This window comes from Pseudorca crassidens, chromosome 19 (assembly GCF_039906515.1).
Source record: "Pseudorca crassidens isolate mPseCra1 chromosome 19, mPseCra1.hap1, whole genome shotgun sequence".
NCBI classification, from domain to species: domain Eukaryota; kingdom Metazoa; phylum Chordata; class Mammalia; order Artiodactyla; family Delphinidae; genus Pseudorca; species Pseudorca crassidens.
The window spans coordinates 34501343-34514812 of NC_090314.1; the positions used below are offsets into that span (position 1 = coordinate 34501343).

At 43.5% G+C, this 13470-nt stretch overlaps 1 protein-coding gene across 8 annotated transcripts in view; it reads right to left on the bottom strand.

Annotated features, from left to right (window-relative positions):
* Positions 1-13470, bottom strand: part of TEX14 (testis expressed 14, intercellular bridge forming factor) — a 78513-nt gene that overhangs the window by 4435 nt on the left and 60608 nt on the right. For all 8 annotated transcript variants that reach the window (XM_067717086.1, XM_067717083.1, XM_067717088.1 and 5 more), the window contains 8 exons: positions 11629-11691; positions 10987-11114; positions 10185-10390; positions 9050-9146; positions 7593-7667; positions 4440-4517; positions 3249-3348; positions 29-121 (listed from right to left, as the gene is read on the bottom strand). In XM_067717086.1, the coding sequence (XP_067573187.1) occupies positions 29-121; positions 3249-3348; positions 4440-4517; positions 7593-7667; positions 9050-9146; positions 10185-10390; positions 10987-11114; positions 11629-11691 (840 nt within the window). The remainder of the gene's footprint in view (positions 1-28; positions 122-3248; positions 3349-4439; positions 4518-7592; positions 7668-9049; positions 9147-10184; positions 10391-10986; positions 11115-11628; positions 11692-13470) is intronic.

Sequence of the window (13470 nt, forward strand, 5' to 3'; positions counted from 1 at the left end):
AAATGATCCCCTGATGGAGAAGAATAACCTTGCCGAGCACTTGGGGAGACCCTGTAGCTCCGTGCTGTCCTCAGGTGGCTGCAGCCATCTTTCCAGGTCCTCATCAAGCGTAGAGTGAGCTCTGTGCAAGGGCAAGTGAAGAGAATTGAGACAGCAATCATTCCCCTTCTCCCTTGACAAGGAGGCGTAGCACTCTGGAGCGGGAAAGGACCTTCAAACTCCTGCTTTCACTATACACATGAGAAAATGAGAGCTCGGTGAGACTGTACCTGGAGTTGTAGTGGTCACTCAGATCCGATTTAAATGTGCACCAGAACCCTCCTTTAGCCTCTTGACAAAAAAGCCCAAAGTGTGATATTAGACTCTGTCTCAATTCTAGATCATTACATCAATTTCCACCTGAGGCTAGAAATGTACACTCATTCCCACAAGTTTTTCAGATTAAGAACTGCCTCTGAGGCTACTGGATGCAGAGAATGTGTTTTCAGAAGGCCTGAAAAGTCCCAACCATCTGAAAAAATATCTTCCACTCTGGCTTGGTGCCAAGGACTGAGATGACTGAGCATCTGTGGGCATCTACCTGTGTCTAGCATAGCCAGCCCTTTTGAAAAAGGAAGAGACAATGATAATAGTAGCTAACTTTTGATAATGTGCAAAGCACTTCATATCTGTATAACCAAATGTAATTTGGCCTTCTTGAGCTACTCTTCTTTTGCCTTAAATAATGGCTAGATATTTACCGAAGGTGTTTGGGGGAGATGGAATGAATGGAGTTACATCATACATTATAGACAAAAGGTTCATAAAACTTTTAAAAGTTTACCTTCCTCCCCCTTTGCCTCTTTGTCTTCTCTGTCTCACCCCCACACACACACCAAAAAACCCTCTCCCCACTTCCTCTCAGGTCCCAGGGCTCTAGTCTCCTCACTTCCTGTCCAGGTCTCTCTCTTTTCCTTCCTTGTGGAGAATAGTTTAGCCCTTGAAGAGTGTGACAGAAACTGGATTCACTACCCAAAAGTTATTCATAACACTCTCCTCCCTTACCTTCCTCTTCTACAGCAGCTGAAAGCTAAAAACTCAATTTCCAGTCTCCCTGGCAACCAAGGGTGGCCATGCGTCACATCTGGCCAAGGAGATATAAGTAGGCATCTGCTGAGAAGGGCTTCTAGGAAAGCTTTTGCTTTCCAGATAAAAAGACATAAAGTTGGCTAGACTATTCCTTTGCCCCACCCTCTTATTTCTGCCTGGAGTATGGATAGCAGCCACCTTGTCCAGGAGTTGACAAGCCTGAAAACAAAGGCCAACATGCTCTGTCTGGTAGAGCAGAAAGCTCAGAAGAGCCTAAGTCCCTGGTAGCATCATTGAGCTGCTACGCCAGCCATGCCCTGCCAACCTCCGGGCTTCATGTCATGTGAGACAAACTAATTTAAACACGATGGTGGGGTTTTCTAACGTTTGCAGCTGAAAGTATTCTGCAGGGCTTCCCCAAGGATTTGCTGGTCCAGGGTGAGGATGAAGCAAGTGGTGTAAGTGTAGATCCATAGCCTCTCTTTCTTTAAAACGTAAACATTTTGTTCATCATGGATTTGGTTTTGCATTAGTATTGATTTTTAAAAATATGGCATCAAAATAGTACTTTTCTTGACTTCTGAGTTTTTTGGTGCCTCCTTCAATTTTGTGCCCAAGGAGTGTGTTGCACTCACCTCCCTCGAGTCCTGGCCCTGAATAACAGTTCGGACAAAGCAAGAAATGTTAGGAGGCAAAGGAGGTGATCTGAAGTGGTTTACCTTACAACACAGGTCAAAGGAGAGCTCCAAGTCAAGAATGGAATTGGGTTTCTTGAGGCAAACTTGTGTTTTCAGACTGAATTGTCTGGATGGTTGCCTCCATCTTCTCTTATTTGGCTAGAAAGATCTAAAAATTCTCTTTAAAATGCTTTGAAAGAAACTGAAACCGATGTTTGCCTCACAAAATGAAGTAAAAACAAAAACAACAAACAACAACTTTACAAGAAAAAAATAAATAATCCTATTAAAAAATGGGCAAAGGACTAGGATATTTCTCCAAAGAAGATATATAAATGGCCTTCTGCATATGAAAAGATGCCCAACATCGCTAATCATTAGGGAAATGCAAATCAAAACCACAATGAGATATCACCTCGCACCTATCAAAAAAACAGAAACACCACCACCCTGGTGGTCCAGTGGTTAAAACTCCGTGCTTCCACTGCAGGGGGCACAGGTTCAATCCCTGGTCGGGGAACTAAGATCCCGCATGCCGCTTGGCACAGCCAAAAAAAAAAAAACAAAACAGAAAATAACAAGTATTGGCAAGGATCTGGAGAAAGTGGAAGTCTTGTACACTGTTTGTGGGAATGTAAAATGGTGCAGCTGTTGTGGAAAACAGGATGGCATTTCCTCAAAAAAATAAAAATAGATTTACCATATGATCCAGCAATACCACTTCTGGGTATATATCCAAAAGAAATGAAAGCAGGGTGTGTCGAAGAGCTATTTGCACACTCACACTCAGAGCAGCATTACAGTAGTCAAAAGGTGGAAGCAACCCAGTGTTCACTAACAGATGAATGGATAAACAAAATGTGATACACACACACACAATGGAATTCAGCCTTAAGAAGAAAGGAAATTCTGATGCATGCTACATGGATGAACCCTGAAGACATTATGCTGAGTGAAATAAGCCAGTGACAAAACAACAAACACCGGAGGGAGATGCAAGAGGGAGGGGATATGGTGATATATGTATACGTATAACTGATACACTTTGTTATACAGCAGAAACTAACACACCATTGTAAAGCAATTATACTCCAATAAAGATGTTCAAAAAAAAAAAAAGAATAGTGAAACTCAGAGAAACAGAGAGTAGAACTGTGGTTGCTGGGGACTGAGGGGAGGGGGAAATGGGGAGTTGTTGTTTAATGGGTATAGAGTTTCAGTTTTGCAAGATGAAAAAGTTCTGGAGATCAGTTGCACAACAATGTGAATATACGTAGCACTACTGAAATGTACACTTAAAAATTTTGTGTTATATGTATTTTATAACAATTAAGGACTTTTTAAAAAAAAACAAAAAAAGCCTTTTAGGAATAGGGGCTATAAGGATAGTATGACAAGAGACCATTATTTCCTTATTTGTCAATATCAGAAGAAAAACTAATATAAACTAACACTATAGTTTTTTCAAACACTTTAAAAAAAAAATCCAGCTTTTTCTGTTACCTCTCTGTATCCTCTTCTAGATCCTGAGTTTCTTTGGTCCAAAGCATACTGCTGTCTTCTTTATTACTGTTAGTTTCTTGTTCTTCTAAATGCCTTTGATCTAAAAACAGTTGAAAGACTTAACTTTAGAACAAAAAAAATTTTGAGAAAACCTGCCTTAAAATGGAGTGCAGGACTTCCCTGGTGGCCCAGTGGTTAAGAATCTGCCTGTCAATGCAGGGGACATGGGTTCAATCCCTGGTCCGGGAAGATCCCACATGCCGCGGAGCAACTAGATCTGTGCGCCACAACTACTGAGCCTGTGGTCTAAAGCCCGCAAGCCACAACTACTGAGCCCACGTGCCGCAACTACTAAAGCCCGTGCGCCTAGAGCCTGTGCTCTGCAACAAGAGAAGCCACCGCAGTGAGAAGCCCACACATCACAATGAAGAGTAGCCCCCCACTCGCCGCTACTAGAGAAAGCCCGTGTGCAGCAACGGAGACCCAACGCAGCCAAAAAAAAAAAAAAAATGGAGTGCAAAAAATTAAGGCTAATCAGTGGACCCTGAAGTCTGCAATGCACGGGTTCCCCTCTTCCCACAAGAGCAGGGGGCCAGGTGGCAATCTGCAGGGCGCCTGTATCCACAGCAGCTGCTTCTGAGGTCTGGGGAGCTCTTTGCCAGGCGAAACGGCAGGAAGCCTTGCCTGTGCCAAGGCTCGAGAGAGACAGAGGAAAGAAATGGCACATAAAAGAGGAGGCAAGAGTCCCTGAAAACAAATTGTACAGATTTATTCTGGGGGGCCACCCTCTTCCCATTTGTTAGATGTTTCCAGATTGGAGCCAGGGAAGGAATTTGGGTGGGGAAGGGTAGTGCCCTTTACTGTATGCCAGGCATTTTACATATGCTACCTCATTTCATCCTGCCAGCAGTCCTATGAAGGGAAGGAGACTAACATTTGTTAAGTATCTTACAACGTACCAGGCACTATGCATGCACATCATTAGGTAGGAGTTATCATTCTCATTTTACATATGAGGATAACTGAAGCTCAGAGACATTAAACAGTCTGTCATACCAAAGTAAGTAGTGGAGTCAGAATTGAGGTGGAGTGTGCCTGACCTCAAGGTCCACACTCACCCAAATGTACCACTGTGCTTCCAAGGACAGTTACAGCAAAATCTGATGAGAAGGAGCTGGGGATTTGGCTTACCACTTGCAGCGATGCCCAGATGACTTGCTGTGTTCTCATCCCGCACTGTGGATGAGGCCTGCTGCCGCTTCAGGTGCTCTGTCACAACATAGAGCAGAAAGCAACTTATTTCTTCTTTTGCATGTCACATCATCCTCTAGGGCAGTGGTTCTCAAACAGTACTCCTCAGACCAGCAGCCTCAGTATAACCTGAGAACTTGTTAGGTATGCAAATTCTCAGGCCACATCTCAGGCTTACTGAATCAGAAACTCTGGGGGTGGGGATGGTGTAGCAAGCCCTCCAGGTGCTTCTGATGCCTGATGAAGTTTGAGAACCACTGCCTTAGGCATCCAATCCCACGTAACACTAAAAATAAAAGTAAAAATAATGATGATGGGGGCTTCCCTGGTGGCGCAGTGGTTGAGAGTCCACCTGCCGATGCAGGGGACACGGGTTCGTGCCCCGGTCCGGGAGGATCCCATATGTGGAGCGGCTGGGCCGCTGAGCCTGCGCGTCCAGAGCCTGCGCATCTGGAGCCTGTGCTCCGCAATGGGAGAGGCCACAACAGTGAGAGGCCCGCATAACGCAAAAAAAAAAAAATGATCATGATAGGTAACACTTGCAGAGCTCTAAGTGGCAGGTACTATTTCTAATTTGCATACATTAATTCAAGATTAATATTCACAATTAATCTTCACAATACCCTATGAGATTGATCACATTATTGTTATTCTTGTTTAACAGATGAGGAAATTAAGGTAAAGAAAGGTTAAGGAGGGACTTCCCTGGCTGGTGGTCCAGTGGGTAAGACTCCACGCTCCCAATGCAGGGGGCCTGGGTTCAATCCCTGGTCAGTAGAACTAGATCCTGCATGCCTGCCGCAGCAAAGATCCCGCGTGCCTCAATGAAGACCCAGGGCAGCCAAGATAAATACTTTTTTAAAAAAAGGAAGGCTAAGGAACTTGCCTAGAATCACACAGATACTAAGAGGTGTAACTGGACTTTGAATTCAGGCAGTCTAGCTCTAAGGCTTATGCTCTTAATCTCTACTTTATATACTCTCTCAAAAAGTTGGTAAATTCAGAGTAGTCCAAATCTTTCCCTATCTCTGTTGGCCTAAAGTACACATTTTTGATCTGGTCTGTAGAGAGACAAAAGGCAAAGAATAAAATTTCCAGTTCCTAACGAATTGATCATTAGACTAAGACAAGCGTCTGCTAAACTCAGTGCACTGCTTCACGTGTGTCAGGCGCTCAGTTTCCTCAAAGTGCTCCCCAGAGCCCATCAGAGAGACAGCTGGGAGGCAGCACAGACGGGACCCCTGGGCTCACCGGCACGGCCCTGTTGTGTGCAGGCACAGGTCTTGCCCTTCTAGCAGGTCAGGAAGCAAGCCCTCCCTGGCAGCCCCTGGGCATCAAGGGGCCCCATAAGGTCATTTAATATAATCTGAAATTTTTAAATCCATTTTTATCTTTGTTAGAGGTAGTCCCTTGTTGATCTTACAAGATTCTAAAGGACCCTCCCCTTTAGGCCCTGGACGGAAGCCTGGAGTTGTGGATGTGTGCCCTTCAAAAGAGTAGGTGTCAGCTCCAGGTCACTCCCCAAAGCTCTCCTGAGAGGAAACAACGAGAGTGATGATAAACAATAATCAGGTAGGCACACCCGTTATTAGGAGAAACTACTCAGGTGCCCTCTGCCCTTTATCTTTCTGGAAAATTACTGACCCATCTCAAAGTACAAGACATCGCCTAGAAACCTGGCCCAGATAATTCCCATAAGCGAAATGAGGAAGAGTTTCTGCAGAGCACACTGGGGTACAGCAATGCCAAGAGGCCGGCTGCAGAAGCCTGGTGACAGCTGCTGAGATGGGGGGTGGGGGTCCACATTGTGACTGCAGAGAGAGGAGAGCAGGATCCAGAGGAAAAGTATCGCTAAGGTCTAACTGCAAAGGAGCCTACAAGTACTGTCCTAAGCCGTGACCAAAAAACAGACGGCACTGAGAATCTACCTGAGCGGGACACGAGGGGCTGACCTCTACTCTCACAAGCAGTAGTTCCATGAGTATGTGAAGGAGAGCAACTGGAGGGGAGGAATTTGCAGGGACCCCTTAGGGGGTTCCAGGGGAGGCAGACTGGTGCTGGGGTGGGAGCCCTAAGAGCCAACAACCCTGTGACCCGCACAACCCTGTGGCACTGGGCGAGGGGTGTGGTGAGGCAAGAAGGGCCTATGACTACAGAAAAGAAAGAAACCGAGGGAGGCTTTGGCAGCTCTGACCGGCTCCACCCAAGTTTGTAAGGCCAACAAGCCAGGGGCTAGGGGTTGGGTAGCCTAGACCGTATCTGTCCATTGAGTCATTCAACTCCCTCTTCCTGATGAAACACAAAACCTCAGGGACCCTGAAAATCAAGAGATTCCCCTTAGGAAACTCCCTACTGTTCCCATACCAAGAACTGTACCATCAGAGGTCTGATGAGATGTGCCCTCTGAGAGTGAGGGGCTGGTCAGCCAGGCTGTCACGAAGAGGGCAGTCAGTCCTCGCTGGAGAAGCAAACCACCTGCCCCAAATGTTTCTATCACCATGCTCCATTTACTTTCAGCATCAGCTCAGCTGGGCAGGCCAGCTGATCAGCTGCAACTAAAATTGAGCAGGTATCCCTCAGTCTCTGCCTGAAATGGAAAATTCTGGTCTCATTAGGTCTTGTGCCACTGACTTCCCTGCCCTCAGGAAAGGGATTCATCCACAATGCCAATACCTTTAATATCTCCTGCTAATGGCAAAACAGAAAGCATGGGGTGTTTTGGCCGAGTTGCCAGACTTCAGTATAGCTGAAGTATGGCTAGTTTGGTGCAAAAAGGAGCTAAGAATTCTTTTAATAAAACAAGTTCATCATAATAAACCACTTGAACATTGTTATTTCCTCTTAGAATCATTACCGTAGGCCCTTTAAGTAACAAAATGACAACAGACACAGACCAATTATCCTGGCCAGGCTTCAGTAGTAGTCTGAGGCCCATTTTATTGGAAAACGGTCTCTTCCAGAATTCTGTACATTCAATCAAACCTTTATAGGGCCTGCGGTACTAGTGCTCTCACCTGAGACAAAGAACCATATGTGGTCAGTGACCATAAGAAGCAGGGCCATGGAGTATATTCTGCATTGAGCATGCCTTACCGATTTCGTCAAGCAGCTCCTGAGGTGGTGGTGGCAGCTCATCAATGTGATGTTGCGAGATGGCTTCTACTAGTTCTTAAAAAAGATAAAGGAGAAAGTGACTTACTGCCTTCCTAGACCTGAACTAGGTTTTCGAGGCTTCGACGTGGATGTGACTTAGGATTTCTCAATGATGAAACAAGCTAAGATGGGGAGAAAACCTCTTATATTAACGGTCCTAATTGAGACTTCATATGTGAAAGGCTTTTCTCTCCCTTTTACTCTAAACCCTTTCCTACATCACACCTCACCTCAGTACCACTTGATCTGTGCCCCTCCCCAAGGATATTTGAGGGAGGTGAGGTATAAATTCTTACTAAGAGGCCGGGGTTCCAATTTGGACCAAGACTGCTGGAGGGATATAGAAGCTCTAGACCCGTCAAAATGAAAAAGTGGGAGGCCTTTCTCTACAGATTATCAGGCCAGGGGATATGGGAGACCATACTCTGGGCCTTCACGTAAGGGCTCAATTATAACATTAACCAAAACCCCTCAGCATAGTTCACAATATCTCTATCCCCCGAGGGAAATTCTGAGTTGTACCAAAGACACAAGACAATAAGATTAATGGAGCAAAGGCAATTACACCTCAACAGCTGTTAACGCTCTCATACCCTTTGATCTGGAAATTGTCTTCTAAGACTCTATCCTAAGGACAAGATCAGAGGTTCAGATAAAGATTTCTGTACAAAGAGCAAAAGTTGGAAAACAACATAAATCTTCAACATAAGGGCATGGTTAAGCAACATAAGTAGAATGGACTACTATGCAGCCATCACATATATTTATGAATAATTTTTACTGACAAGTAGAAATCCTAAAATATATCATTAAAGAAAAAGAAGCAGGCCAGAGCTGATACACTATATGATCTCAACTATGCTAAGAAAAAGAATATATATATATATATATATATACAGCCCCCAAATATATATATATATATATTCTTTTATATATATTTGGGGGCTGTGTATATATATACATATACCAAAATACTACAAGAGGTTAAAAAATGATGGTAGAGGGACTTCCCTGGCAGTCCAGTGGTTAAGACTTCGCCTTCTAATGCAGGGGGTGCAGGTTTAATCCCTGGTTGGGGAGCTAAGATCCCACATGCCTCGAGGCCAAAAAACCAAAACATAAAACAGAAGCCATATTGTAACAAATTCAATAAAGACTTTAAAAATGGTCCACATCAAAAAAAACTTAAAAAAAAATAATGGTAGAATGGTCGTGGTTTTCTCTTTTAAGCTCGTCTGTATTCTCTAAGTTTTCTATAATGAGCATGTTTTACTTTTATAGTCAGGGGAAATTAGCATTTTTGTTTGAATCTGCTATAGCCATCAAAGAAGAGATGAAGTCTCCCTTAAACTGGTTTACGATTATGAACTTGTATTTTAATATTAAACACAGGGTACCTTTTGGCAGGCTCCTCCTCTGAGTGGCACGGGATGATGTGTCAGGTGCCTTGGCAATGCTGGAGGAACCAGCCCCAGTAAATGCAGGCAATCTTTTCTACAAGTAAGACATAAACATGGTAACCGACACGTGTATTAAGCTAAAAAGGCCTGTTAAGCTCAGTCATTTCCAAGATTAATCTCGTGTATCACTGATGGAAGAAGCTACTTGTTTTGTTGACTGAGTCAAACATTCAAACGTTATCTCCTCTCGGAAGCCTTCCCACCCCCTTTGCCTCCACAGCGCTCAGTTTTTACCTCTGTGTTACATCCTGCCAGTCTTTCTCAACAGGCAGTGAGCTCCTTCAGGGCGCGGACTTTCCTAGTCACTATGCCTAGAAAAGGGCCTGGCATAGTGCCTGGCACTTAGAACCTGCCCCATTAACAGTTTGTTGAACAAGAGCATAAAATTCTTTATTTCCCTACTTCAGAGTGAGACCTTTTGTGAGTCAAATGCCCAGAGAAGATGACAGTCGATTTTTCACTGAGGGCCAAACAAGTAATCAATCTGCCTACAGAAAGGTCAGTCAACAGGTTTTTAATGAGCAGAACCAAGTAAGGAACTTTCAGTTTTCTTGAAGAGACTACACATATGAAGTATGAGGGAGAGAGAGAAAGGAAACCAACAAACAAACAGCACGGGGAGGGGAAGGAAGCAAGGAGAAGGTACCATTAAGTGTTTTTACTGCAGATTATTGGTTCAGGAGTTCAGAAAAGGTAGAGATCAATCGAAACTCTCAGAGAACTAACCAGAGGAGGCGTCAAGAAGGAAGCAGAACTCAAGCCTCCTCTTAGTATGTAAGACATGGTTAGGTAGAAAGAACAATGCAGATGAACAATGCATCATAAGCTATCGCAGCAGACGGATCTTTCGAGAAATCGACAAACATTATCTCTGGGGGAAAAAAGAGGGCACAAAAACCCAGGATCCATTCTACAATACAGACTCAGAGAGGAGCCCCAGGGAAGCCTGGAGAGGATCCAGCTTATTTCTTGCTTTCTTCGTAAAACAGACACGGAGAAATCTTGGCCTTTTGGATCACTGACGCCTTTGGACTCACTCCAAGAGTGTGCAGCGCAGAGTCAGTATACTTACGAGATTAGTCAGTCTTGAAGGAAGAGTTTCAGAGGAAGTAAGAAGGGAGTCTAGGCTCTTTGCTTTCTCTCGGACAGTTGTAAATTTATCAGACAAAGTTTGAATAGATTCTTGACTCTTCCAGAACGAGGTAGACCCTGTTTTAACCTGAAACGTGATACTTTCAAGACAGTCCTTATACTGACTAGAAGCTGAAGAAATTGACCCTGTTGTAGAAAAGAGGGCAGTTAGTGTCTGAATCCTTTACATTATTTAAAAACAACAAAAAGAAGCCCCCACAAAACTCTATACCTGGAACAGGGATTTTCCAAATTGTCAATAACTGAAATAATCACTGATCACTGATGATAGTCTCTAAACTTGGGAGAGACTACAGGGAGATTATTTGAACCACAAATATACTGGAAAAAAGGACACTAGAGAGAGGATATTTGATGCTGGCTGTATGCAGTTGCAGGACCCAGAGCTATGTATGTTTAAGCACAAGGTACTGTTTTAAGTTACTAACTCTAGAGAATCCAATGTATTTGCACTAAATTCAACAGTGCTTCAAGTACAAAGTAGACGCTGCATTTGCATGTCTCTATCGCTAGAGTTTAAAAATCTCCTTATAGCTGGTTAATCACCACCACCACAGCTACCTGGCCTCCCATGAGATTATCCCCTTCAGCTCTGACCCTAAAGAAACCCCTCTGTACTGTGAGAAAACACTGTGGGTCTGCTCCTGCAGCCTGGCTTCCCATAGCCAGCGAGGCAGGGGCTGTTAGTCCCTTTCCCAGAACATCCCCCTGCGAGTTATTACCTGGGCTGAGCGGAGTGCTGACACTAGTAGGTGCGTGGTTTATTTTGGGTGTTTTGCATAAGACGTCCTTAAAAGAACTGCCTTGTTCATAGGAGATACTAGACAGGTCTTGAATGTCTGTCAGTGATCTAAAGAATTAAAAGCACAGAGTAATTGGGAGATGTTTACAAAAATCAAACACTATATTCCTAAGAGGTACTTTTTAAAGATGCTCTTCACAAAAATCTTTATTTGGCAAGTGGCCAAAATCAGAGAATATCTTAGAATATCCATAAGATATCTATAAGATATGTAAGATATCTTAAAGAGAATATTAGAGAATATCTTAAAAAGAGATACTAACTTTAAACATATCTCAGCAGCTAAAAATAAATTCCATAGGTGAAAGTCTATTTATGTGGCAAACAGATTTAATCTACCTCAAGTATAACTTCTATTCTTCTTATCCCTGTGTTTCCTTGATTAAGATGCTGTTAATTTAGATCACTCATCACAACAGTTTTTTGGTGAAAGAAGAAACAGGCTCACATTAAATGTATACATAAAAATGGGAAGAACACAGACTCCTACAAACAAGGAAATACTCTTCCCCTAAAACCAAGACTTTGCACAGAATCCTTAGGCAACTTTTGGTGGCCATACATGTCTTTCTCTTCCATTTCCTTTGGTGACTCCTTTAATGTCTCCTCTTGTTCGTCTTCAATACTGTAAGAGAGAAAGTGAGAAAACTATGTAAATCCCCTGTCAGCAGAGTGCAATATCGTGGTACAAGGCACCAGTTACTGGCCCAGTGTGAGAGGCAGCTGGAAGGGCACTAAGCTCAAAGTGGAAAGTGAGGGTTCTGATCCTGGCTCTGCTACTGACTAGCCACATGTTCTCAGGGATGTCTGGGTATCTGTTTCCTCTTCAGAGGCTGAATAAATACTCTCTAAGGGTCAGCCCATCTGAAATCAGCCAACGATGCTACTGGCTGAGCAAGCTCCTGAGGAAATCAACAGAGCATGGGAACTTTGCTGTGGATGGATGATGGAGCAAAGGGCACAGCCATGGGGTCTTACCAACTGTGAAACAGCTTCTTGGCATGGAGTATCAGGGGAGGCCAAGAGAGGCTTGTGCCAAAAAATGGCCAGAAAAGAATTCTGAAGACAAACTTGACCTGCTTCTACTTTAACCAATATTTAAGATTCATTTTCAATATTCAAACACAAACTATAAGCCAGATCCCATGCTAAATCCTTCCAAATGTTTCCACGTTTTTAATCTTTGCACAATCCTGTGAGACCAATGGTATAAAGGAAAGAGCATGGATTTTGGATTGAGTTGTGACTATTAATTCTGTTCACTAAATATTTGTTTCTCCTGCTAAGCACAATGTAGGACAGTACTTTCTGGCCCTCCTAATTTACATAAATGGCCATATGACTTGTTTTAACCAGTGAAATGCAAGTGAAAGTGATGTGATTCACTTTGGGGCAGAAACTTTAAAAGCCTAGTGCACAATTCACCATGTTCCCTTTTTTCCTGCCTCAGTAAGAAAGGAAGCACAAAGACGGAGTCTCCCTCAGTGTGGATTTCTGATGGAAGGTAGAGTAGCACAGAACACTCCTGGTGATGGACGTGGAGCACGAGCACAAAATAAATTTTTGTTGCTTTAAGCCACTAAAATCTGGGGGTTGTGTGTTACATAACATAATCTAGCCTATCCTAATGATATAGCTACTTACTAACTGTACAACCTAAGGAAAAAACCCTCTGCTTTCTGTATTGGCAAAATGAGAGGGTTGTTATATGAATCAGATTTGACAAAACAGAGTACCTGGCATATTGTCACTACTTAGGAAATACTAGCTATCATTATTATAGATAAGGAAACTGAGGTCCAGAAAAGAGAAAGTAAATTGAATGCTATTGTACCAGGCACTTCATCTCTGTTATTAGTTTTTGAATTAATCTTTTTATTTTGAAATAACTGTATGTATATTCACATGCAGTTCTTTTTCTTTTTTTTTTTAATCTATGGCTGCGTTGGGTCTTTGTTGCTGCACTCTGGCTTTCTCTAGTCGCAGCGAGCGGGGGCTACTCTTCCTTGCGGTACACGGGCTTCTCATTGCGGTGGCTTCTCTTGTTGAGGAGCATGGGCTCTAGAGCGCAGGCTCAAGTAGTTGTGGCACACGGGCCTAGTTGCTCCGTGGCATGTGGGATCTTCCCAGACCAGGGCTCGAACCTGTGTCCCCTGCATTAGCAGGCGGATTCTTAACCACTGCACCACCAGGGAAGTCCACATGCAGTTTTAAGAAATACACTTTACCCAGCTTCCCTCAATGGTGACATCTTGCAAATCTATTGAGCAATATCATAACCAAGATATCAACATTGATACAGTCAAGATACAGAACATTTCCACCACAAGGACCCCTCACGTTGCCCTTTTATAGCCATGTCCATTTCCCCCCCACTCCCATCGCTTTCTTAACCCCTAGAAAC